General features: G+C 42.3%; 1 protein-coding gene across 1 annotated transcript in view; it reads left to right on the forward strand.

The window, feature by feature from the left end:
- Positions 1-13975, forward strand: part of LOC102939366 (AGBL carboxypeptidase 4) — a 1380179-nt gene that overhangs the window by 1116844 nt on the left and 249360 nt on the right. Inside the window, exon 8 of the mRNA XM_007062150.3 lies at positions 4342-4456. Coding sequence (XP_007062212.1) covers positions 4342-4456 — 115 coding nt within the window. The remainder of the gene's footprint in view (positions 1-4341; positions 4457-13975) is intronic.

A 13975-nucleotide genomic window follows, 5' to 3' on the forward strand; every position in this document is an offset into this window, starting at 1 on the left:
GGGAGGAGGTCTTAGCTAGTAAAGTTTCAGTGAAGCTGGATTCAGCAGGCAGGATCAGGCAAAGAAACACCCCTAAATTAATGGAACCATCAAGATGTTGTACATATGTCAAACTGAGTACGATTGTATTTATTCTCTCTTTTCTTTCATTTCCTTTGCTGCATTTTCCTTTTTTTAGTATTTATTTGGGACCAGTACCAAACGCCCATTGCAGCCAATAGAAAAACTTCCATGGACTTTGGATCAGCCCCTTCACGTGCCATGTCTGAAATTAGATTATGAACTGTTCAGGGTAAAGGCAGTATCTGTAACTGTTTATTATTATTGTAAATAATAATGGAAATGATCATTAATTTCCAGAATGGATCATGTCTGGAATAAAGAGGTCACATATTTTTATCCTACTTTGTTTCTATAATCTTGGGGGATGTTGTCCACATTTTAATTTGTGTGACTGGGCACACCCATCTTGTTCTCCATTTTATTGTGAAGTCTTCAAAAAGACAGCATTGAGTTTATCAAGAATTTCCTTGGTCTTTAGCCACAGAGACATAATTTTTAAAAAAATAATGCTTGTCTTATTTCTTGTTCAATTTGGCTGATTCAAATTGGATCACTTCATTTGACCCAGACTGCAGCCATGATTCCAAAAATCCAACCAATCTAAGGCCAGCACTTTTTTCTTTAATAGCAGACTAATTGGCAGGCAATTAATCTGCTCATCTGTGAAGAGAAAATTTATTGCAATAAGTAGATTCATTTCCAGAAGTCATTCTCTAAGGTAACATTCCAGTGGCCTTGTTTACTTCACGCCCTGATCCAATGCCTCAACAGTAGCACAGGTCAATTAGTGGACAAATTAAGCAATTATTAGCCACTAACAAGGGTGACTGGCATCATTACCCTTCCTGTTTACCACCAAACTGTTATTTTAAGACAAGGACCAACAAATAAATTAGGGCATCTGTTATATTGCTGTGTCTGCCTTGAAGTAAATGATATTAAATGGGTTTTGGCTGCTGCCAAATTTTTAACCTTGGCCTAATGAGATACACTGATATATCTCTTGCTGATTATAGAAACTGTAAAATTTAATTTGTGTTGATTTATTAAAACAAGAACCAAGGTCTGTGAGATGGTATTTTTTTAATAATCCAGCATCAATCTTTTAATTTTAAATATCCTTGGATCATCAAGTTCCTCTAAAAGAAAAGCTCTGCACTAATTCTAGTGATTATTTTTGGTTGTTTACAATAATTTTATGGTGGGGTGTGCATGCATAAATATACATTTTCCATTTGTGTGTTCTCTTATGCTCCTGGGTGCTAGTCTTACTTCCATTTTAGACTTCAGTGGGTTTTTTTTTTAAACTCTTGCTTTATTTTTATCACATGACCCACAATAACAGATAATTGCTGAAGCATTTACTCAGCTTCGGGTATCTGTCGTCTCAGAATATGGAAAAGGTAGAGCAAATATCTCAGCGGAGTTTAGTAACTTGGAGGCAGCGTGACCTAGTAGGTAGGCCATCAGACTGGGAGTCAGGAGACCTAGGTTCAACTCGTGGCTCTGCCACAGACCTGAAGTGTGACTGTGTCCAAATCACATCATCTTGGTTTCCCCCTCAGCCTTTGTCTGTCTTGTCTATAAAGACTGTAAGCCCTTCACTACAATCACTGTCTCTTCTTATGTGTTTATACAGTGCCTATCACAATGGGGCCCTGATTTGGTGGGGACACTAGTGTAATATGAATAATAAATAAGAAGAATCCCACTTCAGAATTCATGAGGAGGTCGAGGCTTTGTGGGGTGGCATGTTGCAGACCTTGAATCAAGAAATGCACTGTCTAACAGCAAAGAAGAACCTGCTTTGGTTGAAACATTTAGGTCTGTCCACACTGTAGTTAGACACACGTGGCCAGCCCCCATCAGCTGGCTTGGGCCAAGAGGCCCTTTGATGGTGGTGTAGATGGTCGGGCTCTGGATATTGCCCCAGCTCTGGTATCCTCCCAACTCATATGGTTCTAGAGCCCAGGCTCCAGCCCAAGCACAAATGTCTACACCACAATTAAGCAGCCACTTAGTCTGAGTCCCACAAGCCCAAGTCAGCTGGTATGGGCCAGCTGCGGGTTTTTAATTGCAGTGTAGATATCCTTATTATCCCTTTCCTGCCAATAAGATCTTGTCATCATTCACACAAACTATTTGCAGTGCTCTGAATACCTCCCACTACCTAAGACTTCTGTACAAGAAACCAAGAGTTTCCTGTGTACATTTAAATCATCAGGGAGATGTCCTTGCCATGATCTACAAGCGAGACTGCATTAAATAACAGAAACAAAGCAGGAAAAAGCCTGTACCAGCCCTTCAGGGGCAGAGGTTGCCATCAGAGCAGAACTCAGACATATTGGGGCTAGCTGCCAGAATTACCAGAATGAAAACAGTAGTCGAGGAGAACCCGAGGCATGTGTCCACATAGCCCACTATAGTGTATAGGAATAGGGTAGTAGCCTTTTAAAGAGTTGTGAGCCTTCTAGTGGTGCTCACGATGTACTATGTTTTGGAAGCAACCAAAAACCAGTCAGGCAGCAGAATGTATGTGGGTAGGCATTGTGTGTTTATGTATAACTAGTAAACATGGTTATTTGGGTCCTGGCTCTGCCCATTGGATTTCTTTATGTTCTTATCATTGGGTAAAGAGAAAAAGACGTAACGCCCACCAAAAAGCAGATCAGTTTTCTTATTTGTGAGGAGGTAGCTGAAGAAACATCTCCTAAATAATATAATTGCATGTGTGCTAATCCAGCTCCAAAAATTCAGCATTAGTCTCTCTCCCATTGGAAGACCTCACTATGGAAAGAGAGCCTCTCTCCTTCAAGATCTGCGGAGAAAAAGTCATTAGTTAACCAAAAGGTGTGGATGTTTAGGGTCAATTATAGACTAGTTTTCCTAGAATCTAGAAACCTTGGTTTCTCCAATGTGCCCCAACGATGTAGAATTTACTAACAGTAGCAGCAGTTGTTTAGATCTGCTGGTGTTTAAAGTACAGAATGGATCTTAGCAAATGGCTTGAATCTGGGGGCTGTTTGGTAGATTTTGGACTCCATTTTGATGTAGATGTTTACCAGTGCTGTGCTTTACAGTTCGGCCAAACTACTGTGTCAAGTGTTTTGACATGGTCTGTGGGATTCAAATAACATAAGTTAATCATACCAGAAAAATAAGAGATGTCAGAAGTTTTAAAAGTAAATCACTGCTGAAATATTTCTTGCTGTATATTCCCTAGAGCTCTGTCCTGCCCAGTTTTAAAAGACTCAGGTGATGGGGCCTCTAGTACTACCGTGGAGAGACTGCTGCATAGACTAGTAGCTCTCACAATCAGTGATTTTTTTCTAATGATCTGCCTTAATTTTTCTCTGCTTAGTTTCATCCTGTTACAAGAGCTCGGTGTTTTGCTTTAATCTGGGGAAATTCAGTGAAAGGTCCTCGCATCACAGGATAGACCTTACGGGAAATAGAAAATAGTCATGACCTATCTCTGGGTGTCTCAGGATTGCAAAGGCACTCAATTTGCTTTCACGTTTGTTTGGTGGCAGCTATTTTTATCAGCGTCAACTAGGTGGAGGACAAAGCGGGAAATCTAAACACAAGGCAGCCCTGCTTCCTCCCCGCCACTGCTAGTGCTGCCAGTCCCCTTCAGCGCATTGGTAGAATTGCAGGGTGCAGGTGGGAAATGTTCCCTACTCCAATGCCAGCCCTAGGAGAGAGGAGGTGTATCGAAGTGATCTGAGCGCCAGATGGGGAGACAGGAACTTCTGAGTTCTAATGCTGGCTCTTCCACTGACTAAGCTTAGGAAAGATACTTAGGGTCTGATTCTCCTCTGGCTTGTGTTGGCTTTAAACTGGTGTCAGTCCATTGACTTCAGGGGAGTTACTCCTGATTTACACTGCTGTAGGCTGGATTTTCCTCTCGCTTATCATCTCACTTCCTCAGTTTCTGTGGGCCTGATACTCAGCTGGTGTAAATGCACTGACTTCAATGGGGCTATGCCAATTTTCACCCGGTGAGGATCTGGCTTCTTCATCTGTAAATGGGGGGGTGGGACGAAACACTTATTTAACTCATTGGAGTATAATAAGGATTATTTTGTTAATGTTTGTAAAGCACTTTGAAGATTAAAAGCGCTACATGAATGCTTGCAAAACGCTGAAGGCCAGAGCTCTGTGTTGAACTGAAAGGAATGTTAATTTTATTTCAACTTTCAGAATTAAAACTAAAATTTATGTTGAAATTCTAATTTTATACCAAGAGGATCTTAACATTTTTCTTGTTTCTCCCAGGTATAATTGACTTCCTCGTGAGCCAACATCCCATAGCCAAAGTATTGCGAGATCACTTGGTCTTCAAGATAGCTCCAATGCTTAATCCAGATGGGGTGTATCTAGGAAACTACAGGTAGAGTATGTCATATTGAAACTGCAAATCATAACTTTGCATTGTTTTGCCACTCACTGTGACACAGTTGAGTTGTCTTTATTCCTCATTACTGGACTTTGTACAGAAATAAAATATTGCATGTGAACTAACAGCTCTCATATGGCCAAACACTATGGTCGGGTCAGAAGTCCTCATACGGCAAAACTCTCCCTGAACTCACTTCCCATTAAGCAATTGTATTTAGTGGTAGATTGGCCTGAGTAAGGCATGCTGGACTAGACCTATGGCTTATTAAAGGATATTTGCTCTACAAGTCCCCTTGGATGTCTGAATTAAATTCAGCTAAATCCTCACTAGACCTTAGCCATGTTTTGTAAATGCATTCATTATGCTGTTCATCAGCCTCTATGTAAATGTTTCAGTCAATCACAATTCTCTTCTCAGCTACCCAGATCATCCATTAAAGTCACAGATTTCTGTCTATTATTTTACGGTAATAGGTAGTGATACATGGAATGGAATAATCATCCCATCCTATGTTAATTTTGCTTCATTTTAATATTTGAATTAGCACTTTTCCTCCTCCTCTGTTGAAAACATCTTCACAAAATCTTTTGTTTTCTCTAAAATTGTTTGCTCTTAAATGCATTTATTTACAAAATTGATTTGTTGTGGGAGGTAATAATGAAAAGCAGCTGATTAGCTGATGATTTGTTTATGGGCAATTACATCTATCACACATATCTTTGGAAGAGAGGGCCCCTCAGAGATTTAATGGACTGTATGCAATTTTGCTTATAATGCAGGACTAAATAACACACACTGCAGCCATAGTACCTTGGGCTGTGATCTAATTAGGTATTTAATTGTTAGGCAGGATAGGGCCTCATTAGTTTATGGATGGGAGACCTCTGAGGAAGAACCAGCGTATTGCAGAAAATGGTGCTGATGAGTTAGTTTATTATTTTCCACTGTACGTCTTGGCTGTCCTCCTTCAGTTGTCTGCTGCCTTCTTAACTCTGACTGCAGGGAATGACATAGGCAATTTCACATGGTCAAAGTAAAGGTTAGGTATGTTGAAAGTTTTTGGGTGGCCATGGGCTCTTTAGATCCACACTGACACTCCATGGATTCCCTGCTGCTTTGGAGTAGCTTCAGTTGGTTAGAAGAGACAGAGAGGAACAGAGGTGGGATTATGGGTCTATTTCTTTTATAATGACACTTTGAAATGTTGGCTCTGCCTTCGGGGTACGTGCTAATGATCAAACCGCTTAATGGTTCTATGGTCTTGAAATGGTTCCAGGATCCATGTTATGCTACTCCTAGAATCTGCAAAGGCAAAACATTTAGAGAACTCCAGTGACTGCTAAGTAATCTTACTTTCCCCACATAAATCTACCTGCCCTGTAGATTTTCCTGCAGGATTATTATTTATACACTGCTATTGAGGTGCATGATGCTTCACAGACATGCATCTGGCCCATAATTTGTAGGGTCCTTTGGGATGCCAGGTATTATGAAAGGACATTATATTTCCTTTCATAATTGCTGAGCTGATAGCACATTATCATTTTAGCCTTTCATATTATGCAGAATTTTCAGCTCTCCTGGACTAAAAGGTTTGTTAATGAGGTAGCTGGAAAAGCATCTGATCTGTTTGCAATTTTTTACTTTATTTGCAAAAGGCTTAATGCGACTAATAACTTAAAAATGAGTATAGTAAGCAGAATGTTACCTATTATGTTGAGAAGAATACAAAATGCCTAGTAATGTGCATGATTTGTAGTTAGTTAGTGCTGAGCTAGTAATTTACAACAATTTATTTCCTGCTCATGGAAAATCCACAGGCAGACCATGATTTATTTGCTTGAATTTATTGGCTGAATTAAAAAAAAAACAAACCCTCCATGGATTGATCACTAATATTTGAAATTTCAACTCTGATGCTTACCAGTCATTGGTCAGATAAGTCTATCTTGTACTTTTCTCTTCCCTGATTGGATTAGCACACAAACCGTTCCAGGGACCAATTGTGCATATGTGACTGTCGGATTCAGAGATCTGCTGGCTGTGTACGTTCCACACTGCTGATGCAGACAGAGTCTTTAGTGCCATGCTCAGCAGTTCTCAGTCATTTGGATTTTCTTCGTATTATCTCCCTCTTTCTCAAAGTAGTGGCTGGTGACTCTTTCTCTGGCTCACTGAAGGTTCACATTTGTCGCTATGTAAGCTAAGATAATGAAATGGGTAATTAAACTTCATACTTCGGGTTGTAAATTGATCTCCTGCCTCTGTCAGGGAGCTTTTCCCCCAATACAAGGCAGTGCATAATTGGCAAGGCACATTATGGGAGTGTCTTCAATATCCTCTGAAACATGCAACACTGTGGTCACTATTAAAAGTCGGGTTATGTCAACAATTACCGGGTGGTGGTGAAGTCCCCATGTTATCCTATGATTAGAATAGGAAATAACTAGAGCTGGTCAGGAATTTTTTCACTAAATGTTTCTTTGTCGAAAAATGCTGAATTGTCAAAACCAAAACATGTCTGTAAAATTTTGTCAGGAGGATTTCTCAGCTCAAAACATATATGAGAGCAAGACAGGTAGTAACCTTAGAATAGCCAGTAGCCCAGTGATTAGGGTACTTCTCTGGGATATGGGAGATCCAGGTTCAACTCCCTTCTCTGCCTGATTGGGAGAGAATCAAGCAGAGCATGGACATGAACCTGGATCTCCCATATCCCAGGTGAGAGCACTAATCATTAGCCTATAAAATTAGTCTCTCTCGCTTTCTCATGCAGATGACGACAAATTCTAAAACCTCAAATGTGTTTGCAAAACAAGTTTCTTGTTTTCCAACCACCACTAGAAATAACTGCATATTGATGTAAGACAGTATGGTAACAGCTGGCTGACTTTTTCATGGTAACCATTGCCTGGAAGCAGGATATTGGACCAGCTGGACCTATGATCTGCTCCAGGAAAACAGCTACTTTGTTCCAAGCGCTCACTCTCTGAGGTTAGTGCTGTGAGCCAACACAGTAACAGTAATGCCAAAATTGTCTATTGTCTGCAAACTACTGCTAATACTCCAGGGAATGGAGCAAATGGGTTGTGACTCTGTGGGGACTTTCCAGTGGTGAAATGTTCATAACCAGCAGCAACTGAGTTTAATATCAGAGCTATAAAACATTTGCGCTCGGGGCACAGAAACATGCTCTGGGATGGTTATTAATATGCTCTGTACATTCAGGTTTTTTTTCTGGAACAAATGTTTGTGGACATGAACTTCAAAGGCGTATGTATCAGTATTTGTGGAAATTGGGTGTTAAATGAAACCTAGGCAAGTATTCATGATGGAAGTATGCGTGGTTTACCAAGCAGGGGACAAAAAAGATATCATGTGATCAATCTGTCTAACAGAGCCGAAAGTTTGAATATTTGAGATCTAACCACAGAGTAAAAGCCAAGATATTTGCTGAATCGATTTGAAAAACAAAATCTTGATCTCCTTGTAATAGTACTCCATAAACCTTTAATAGAAAATACATTAACAAGTATAGATATTCTTATAGGTATTGTACATGTGTATTGTGACAGGGTCAGGCCAGATGGTTACAGGAGAGTGATAGATGGCAGATATATTAGCTCCAGGTTAAGTAGGTCCCTTTTCCCTGAGTAAGGTAACAGGGAAGGTTCCAGAACAATCAAGAACTTTTTGGAAACAATTAAGGCAGACAGGCAGATTAGAACACCTGCAGCCAATCAAGAAGCTGCCAGAATCAATTAAGACAGACAGGCTAATCAGGGCACCTGGGTTTAAAAAGGAGCTCACTTCAGTTTGTGGTGTGCGTGCGAGGAGCTGGGAGCAAGAGGCTCAAGAAGCTGAGAGTGAGAAGGTGTACTACTGGAAGACTGAGAAGTACAAGCGTTAACAGACATCAGGAGGAAAGTCCTGTGGTGAGGACAAAGAAGGTGTTGGGAGGAGGCCATGGGGAAGTAGCCCAGGGAGTTGTAGCGGTCACACAGCTGTTCCAGAAGGCACTCTAGAGAGCTGCAGTCCACAGGGCCCTGGGCTGGAACCCGGGGTAGAGGGCGGGCCCGGGTTCCCCCCAAACCTCCCAACTCTGGACCCAGCACAGGAGGTTCCACCAGAGGGGAAGGTCTCTGAGCTGTTCCCCAACTCACATGGTGGATCAGCAGAAACTGCGGGGATTGTTCTTACTCTTTTTTTTGGTCCCATGCTGGCCAGTGATGAGGCTAACTGAGTGATCGGCAGATTTGAGCCACGAAAGTGGCCAAACTGAGAGTTACTGTGAATCTCTGAGGCAAGCAAAATCCGCCAATAAGCGCAGGACCTACCAAGGTAGAGGAGGAACTTTGTCACAGTATATATACTTGGAGATGCTGAAACCACCTCTGCTCACCTTATTTGCAGTGAAGATTCTGACCAATTCATCAGGAATCAGAAGTGTTGCCTTTTCTTATAACACTTTCCTTATCAGGCATTACCCAAAGCATTCTCCCTCTACCCCAGTATATAGGAAGGGCTGAGAAATGAAAATTCTGCTGTTGTCAGTGGGCTACAGAAACACATCAGATTCAAAATGCCAAGCAGAGTTGCTTAGATACACATGTTGCGGGATTAGTGAGGAGTAGAGGTGAGGGAAAGTTGAGTTCCCAAAGTGCATAGTTCACCCAGCCCTAATATGAATATCAAGGTTCTGAATAGATCATTTGGATTGCTTACAATTTGGATACTCGCTATTGTTTGCCAGCATGCTAACATCACAAACCTTTGCCATAAGAATGCACTTGGGAGGATGAAACTGCCATGTTCAAGTGTTTCTTCCTTCAATCTTTCAGTGAAAAACACATGCTCTTTTTGCTGAAGTGCTGTCCTATCTTGTTCTTTCACCTCTAATGTATGAACTAATAACAAGAATTCACAGCTCATTATGTCTTTGGGATATGAAGATCCTGCCACAGAACAGGGAGATGGACTAGATTGCTTTCTAGAAGCTTTTTAAAACCAGGGTCACCTTTAAGTGTAACCCTCTTTATAATTACAGGGGAGGTGGAAACTGTTACCTTACCCAGGGAAGTTTCTAAGTTAATTACACAGAATAAAGCCATACATTGAGATATTTAAAATGGCAGCTCCTTAAAGTGGCGTCTTTTTCTGTTCAAGGTGGCAACCTGTCTTCTGATCCCACCTGGATTGAAAGAACCTTTCTGGCAGATTTCTGTGCAGGGCAAACATGGCAGAAATGGACTCATTCAGTGTGTGAAAAATCCCTTTCTGTGGGATCTTCCACAATGACGCTAACCTTTTCTTCCTTGTGGGGATAAACTATGGGACAAATCTGTAAAACTAAGGGAAAACGGAATGATTAGTCTTATTTGGGCGGGACACACTTCTGCATCTCATTTCTGGCAACAAGATCAAACCCTAACTGAAGACAGATACATTTTCCCTTGTAATGCCCAACCAAATTCTGTTCCCTGGCTCTAAATCTTCACTAACATCTAGGCTCAGGAAGGTATTTTTCCTTAACTTCTTCTCTCCATTTTTTTGTGGTTTAGCATCATCATTCACTGAATATATGACACTACCCAGGGACATAGACAGGCCAAGGAAATACGACAACGTGTTCTCAATTTGAAAGTCATGCATCCTGGGGGTTGGCCTGAACTTTCCTTATCAAGAACTTGTTCTAAAAGTCAGCATTGTGCAGTTGAATGGTGCTATGTGTTTCTGTGGGCGAAACGACTGTACCGCTCCATCTTCGCCTTAGATTAGTTCCAATCTGTCAGCCTCGCCTTCCTGAGATGAGACCCCAGGACAGCAAGAAAGGGAATATGTTTCTTAGTCTGGGAGGTCTTCAGTGAGGCATCCTAGAGATGCAATGACAAGACTGGAAGAAAGATGCCTTTTGTGGTCTGTGAGTTAGCAGCAAGTAGCTCCTACTGTCTGTTCCATGGCATTTATTGTTGCCTTCATTTGATTTGCTGTGACAGTGACACAAATCAGACAAGTAAAGTCTACATGCTAATTATAACATGCAGAGCTGTCATGTCTCAGACCTGGATTGCATTTATGGCTTGATTGTGAGACCGGCACTCGTATGCAAGAGTGGAGGGAGAGGGCACACAGATCTTCTCAAATCCCCTTTTCTCCCCCCGGCCTCTTTTAGGTGCCAGGCACAATGCTTTGAAGTCATCACAGCCTCTTCTCCTTGCTAGTGCAACAGAGGCACTAGATGAAAGCTGGTCCTGCCTGTTAGGATATAGATGTTCAGGCCTGTCTGTAAAGGCCTATACTCTAAGAATTTAGGTGTATTCTTATCACTTGGCTAGTTTATAAAGGTATAAAAGAAAGAATCAAAATCACTGTCTGCCGGTGTAAGAGCCTTCTCTTACTGTCACAGTCTGAGGCCCTGTTCTTAGGCTAAGATCTCTGGCTAAGCAGCAGAGGCAGCCATAAGCTGGGAAGCGAACGGTCACCTCCTCACATTCCAAACTAGTCACACTGAAAGAAGGTGCTATTGGGCTGTTAGGATACAGTCCTGTCCTGATAGTGCCTGTCACCTCCAGAGAAAGGGAAGTGCCTAGAAAATGTAAAAGGAAACTTAGTTTGATAGCATCCTGTCTGGCAAGAACTCACTTATCAATAGCTGGGATATGAAATCCTCATTTCTGTGTTGTTCTATCATTGTAGTCCCCATTTCCCTATTGTTTGTCTGTATAATCTCTGTCTGGTTCTGTGATTGTTTCTGTCTGCTGTATAATTAATTTTGCTGGGTGTAAACTAATTAAGGTGGTGGGATATAATTGGCTAGCTAATCATGTTACAATATGTTAGGATTGGTTAGTTACATTTCAGTAAAATGATTGATTAAGGTATAGCTAAGCAGAACTCAAGTTTTACTATATAGTCTGCAGTCAATCAGGAAGTAAGTGGGGGAAATGGGAACAGCGAATGGGGGTGGGGAAATTGGAATCATGTTTTGCTAAGGGGTGGAAATGGGAACAGGGACACAGGTAAGGCTCTGTGGTGTCAGAGCTGGGAAGGGGGACACTAAGGAAGGAAACTGGAATCATGCTTGCTGGAAGTTCACCCCAGTAAACATCGAATTGTTTGCACGTTTGGACTTCGGGTATTGTTGCTCTGTGTTCATGCGAGAAGGACCAGGGAAGTAAGGGGGTGAAGGAATAAGCCCCTAACACTGCCCCCTTCGCACTGGCCAACAGAACTGGCTCGCTGAGGGGTGGGTGGCAGAGTCCCTGTTGCTGTAGGCCCTCTCATCAGAAGGGGTCCTGCAGCATGGTCCCTCTAGCATGGACCATGGCTTAAAATACAGTTTAGCCCTTAAGCTTCTTAAACGGCTGTTTCTTGCCACAATGCTTAGGACTGTGTTCTTGGTAGCAGCTTGCCCTTTGGCACTGGAATGTCTGACAGCCCATCCCTAAGGCAGGTCTGGGGTCTGGGCCGGCCAGATTCTATGTTACTGAGGAGTGAGGGGAAGGACCCCACTGTGGTGCGCCTGGACTTGGTCACATGTTGAATTTATTCTTCAGCCATTCTCAAAATCCCTGGCCACATATGGCATTGGGATCTAAAACAGGCCTCTAAAGAACACACCAGAAAGGGCAGAGAGCTGAGTTCTGCCCACTTTGCACTTCCTTAGCACCTTCCACAGGAGAACCTAGAAACGCCTTACAAGTCTTTAGTGAAACAAGTTCTGTCCCAGCAGCTCTCTGAGGTGAGTGAGCTCTATGGGCCAGACGGTGTGGTTTGCACACTGCCCTGAAGATAGTGTGGACAGCTCCACACTATCCTCAGGGGAGTGTGCAAACCACACAGGAGAAGCATCAGAAGGGATTGTATCTGAGGCACAAACCATCCCCTGCCAGTTCATTGGGCCCACTCTGTGGGCCACTGTGCGAGAAGGTAAGGGATAGGACCACAGCTTCTCCACTTCCTTGCCTGTCCCCATACTTGTGGTTGTGGAGTCTCCTTGTGGGCTCCCCTAACATGCCTTCACTAAGGGTATGTCTACACAGCATCTGGGTGGTGTAATTATCAGTATAGGCAGAGGTGCATATGCTAGCTCTGTTCAAACTAGTGCCTAAGAATAATGGTTGCATTGGCTTGGCCCAGCCGCCCAAGCATAATCCCGCCTGACCCCAGGGTACATACTTGTGTGGCTCGCCCAAGCAATTTCCTGAACGGCCACATTCCTGTTTTTAGAAGCCAGTGGAGTTAGCGCTTGTATGTCTACCTGAGCTGGGAATTACACTTCCCAGCTGCTTTGTAGACATAAAGGACAATCACTATCTAGCCCCGAATCGTATAGTTCCCAAAGCCATAAAGTGAGCCTGTGGCTTCGTCGGGAATAGAACGTGGCTCATGTGACTCCCAGTTTTGTCATCTGACTATAATATAAAGCCTCTCTTAATTTTCTCCCCGATACAGGAGGCTTGGACCATATTTGCAGTTAAAAGCGCACAGGCTCATGTCTTTCACACTCAGCACCTCTGAACAGATACTCAGTGAATCAGACAAAGAGCTAGTTCTCAAGCTGGTCTCATTTCTACTGACCCATGCAGGGGTATTGCCCCTGTGAAGAACATCTTTCAGTAGAGCCATACTAGTGCCAGTGATCCATCCTAAACTCTGACATTACAGAGAACACCATGTTTGCTGCTGTCCCATTCCCGTCCTCCTCTAGTGCCGAATACATTGGGAAAACTCCAAAACATGTCACAGGGAGATGACAAGAAGTCAAAAACCTGCTACTGTTTTTTAAATAGAGAAGGCACTACCCTTAGGTGAGGGATATGCAAGAGAGAAATGTGTTGGGGAAAAAATCTTCAGAGGAGGTAAGAAACTTTCAGTTCTTTCCCCCTGTTCCTTTAATCCCCTTCTCTTGGGCTCCTGGGGAGTACTTTCTCCTCCTTTGCACAATGGCAATGATCATGAATACTGATGAGATAACACAATGCTTGGGGAAGCACCAACCAGTCATTTCCTAGATAATTTCTTAGGATACTGAGTACCCTGTTCAAAATGTACCCGGTTAGCCACTGGTGTTTTGGGAAAGGTTTTGGATAGCCAAGTGGGTCAGGGATTCGTTCACCACCACCACCGCCAGTCCAGAAAAGGCACATTTGGAACGCCTTCATTGTAATTTCATGCTTTTAAAGTAGATTTTTTTCCAGACCAATTTCCAGGTCTTTTCGGTGGATTCTAAAAAAAGTTGAGGTTTAATTTCCACTTTCACAGGAAAAAGTTGAGGAGACTGCTGATAATAACAGTGTAGAATGGGATGGTGAACTTTGATCTGCAAAATATTCTAGTAGAAACCAAGATCAGGCCCACTAATCTTGCCAAATGTAATTTTGGGGGGAGAAGGGTTTAGGAAAGCTTTAGAAGGACCAAGCCATTTAATTTAATTTAATTAATTACCATTAATTTATAAACACTTCTAAACTCCTGTAAAATTACAATTCTTTTTTTAAACATTAAACA

This window comes from Chelonia mydas, chromosome 8 (assembly GCF_015237465.2).
Source record: "Chelonia mydas isolate rCheMyd1 chromosome 8, rCheMyd1.pri.v2, whole genome shotgun sequence".
Lineage (NCBI taxonomy): Eukaryota > Metazoa > Chordata > Testudines > Cheloniidae > Chelonia > Chelonia mydas.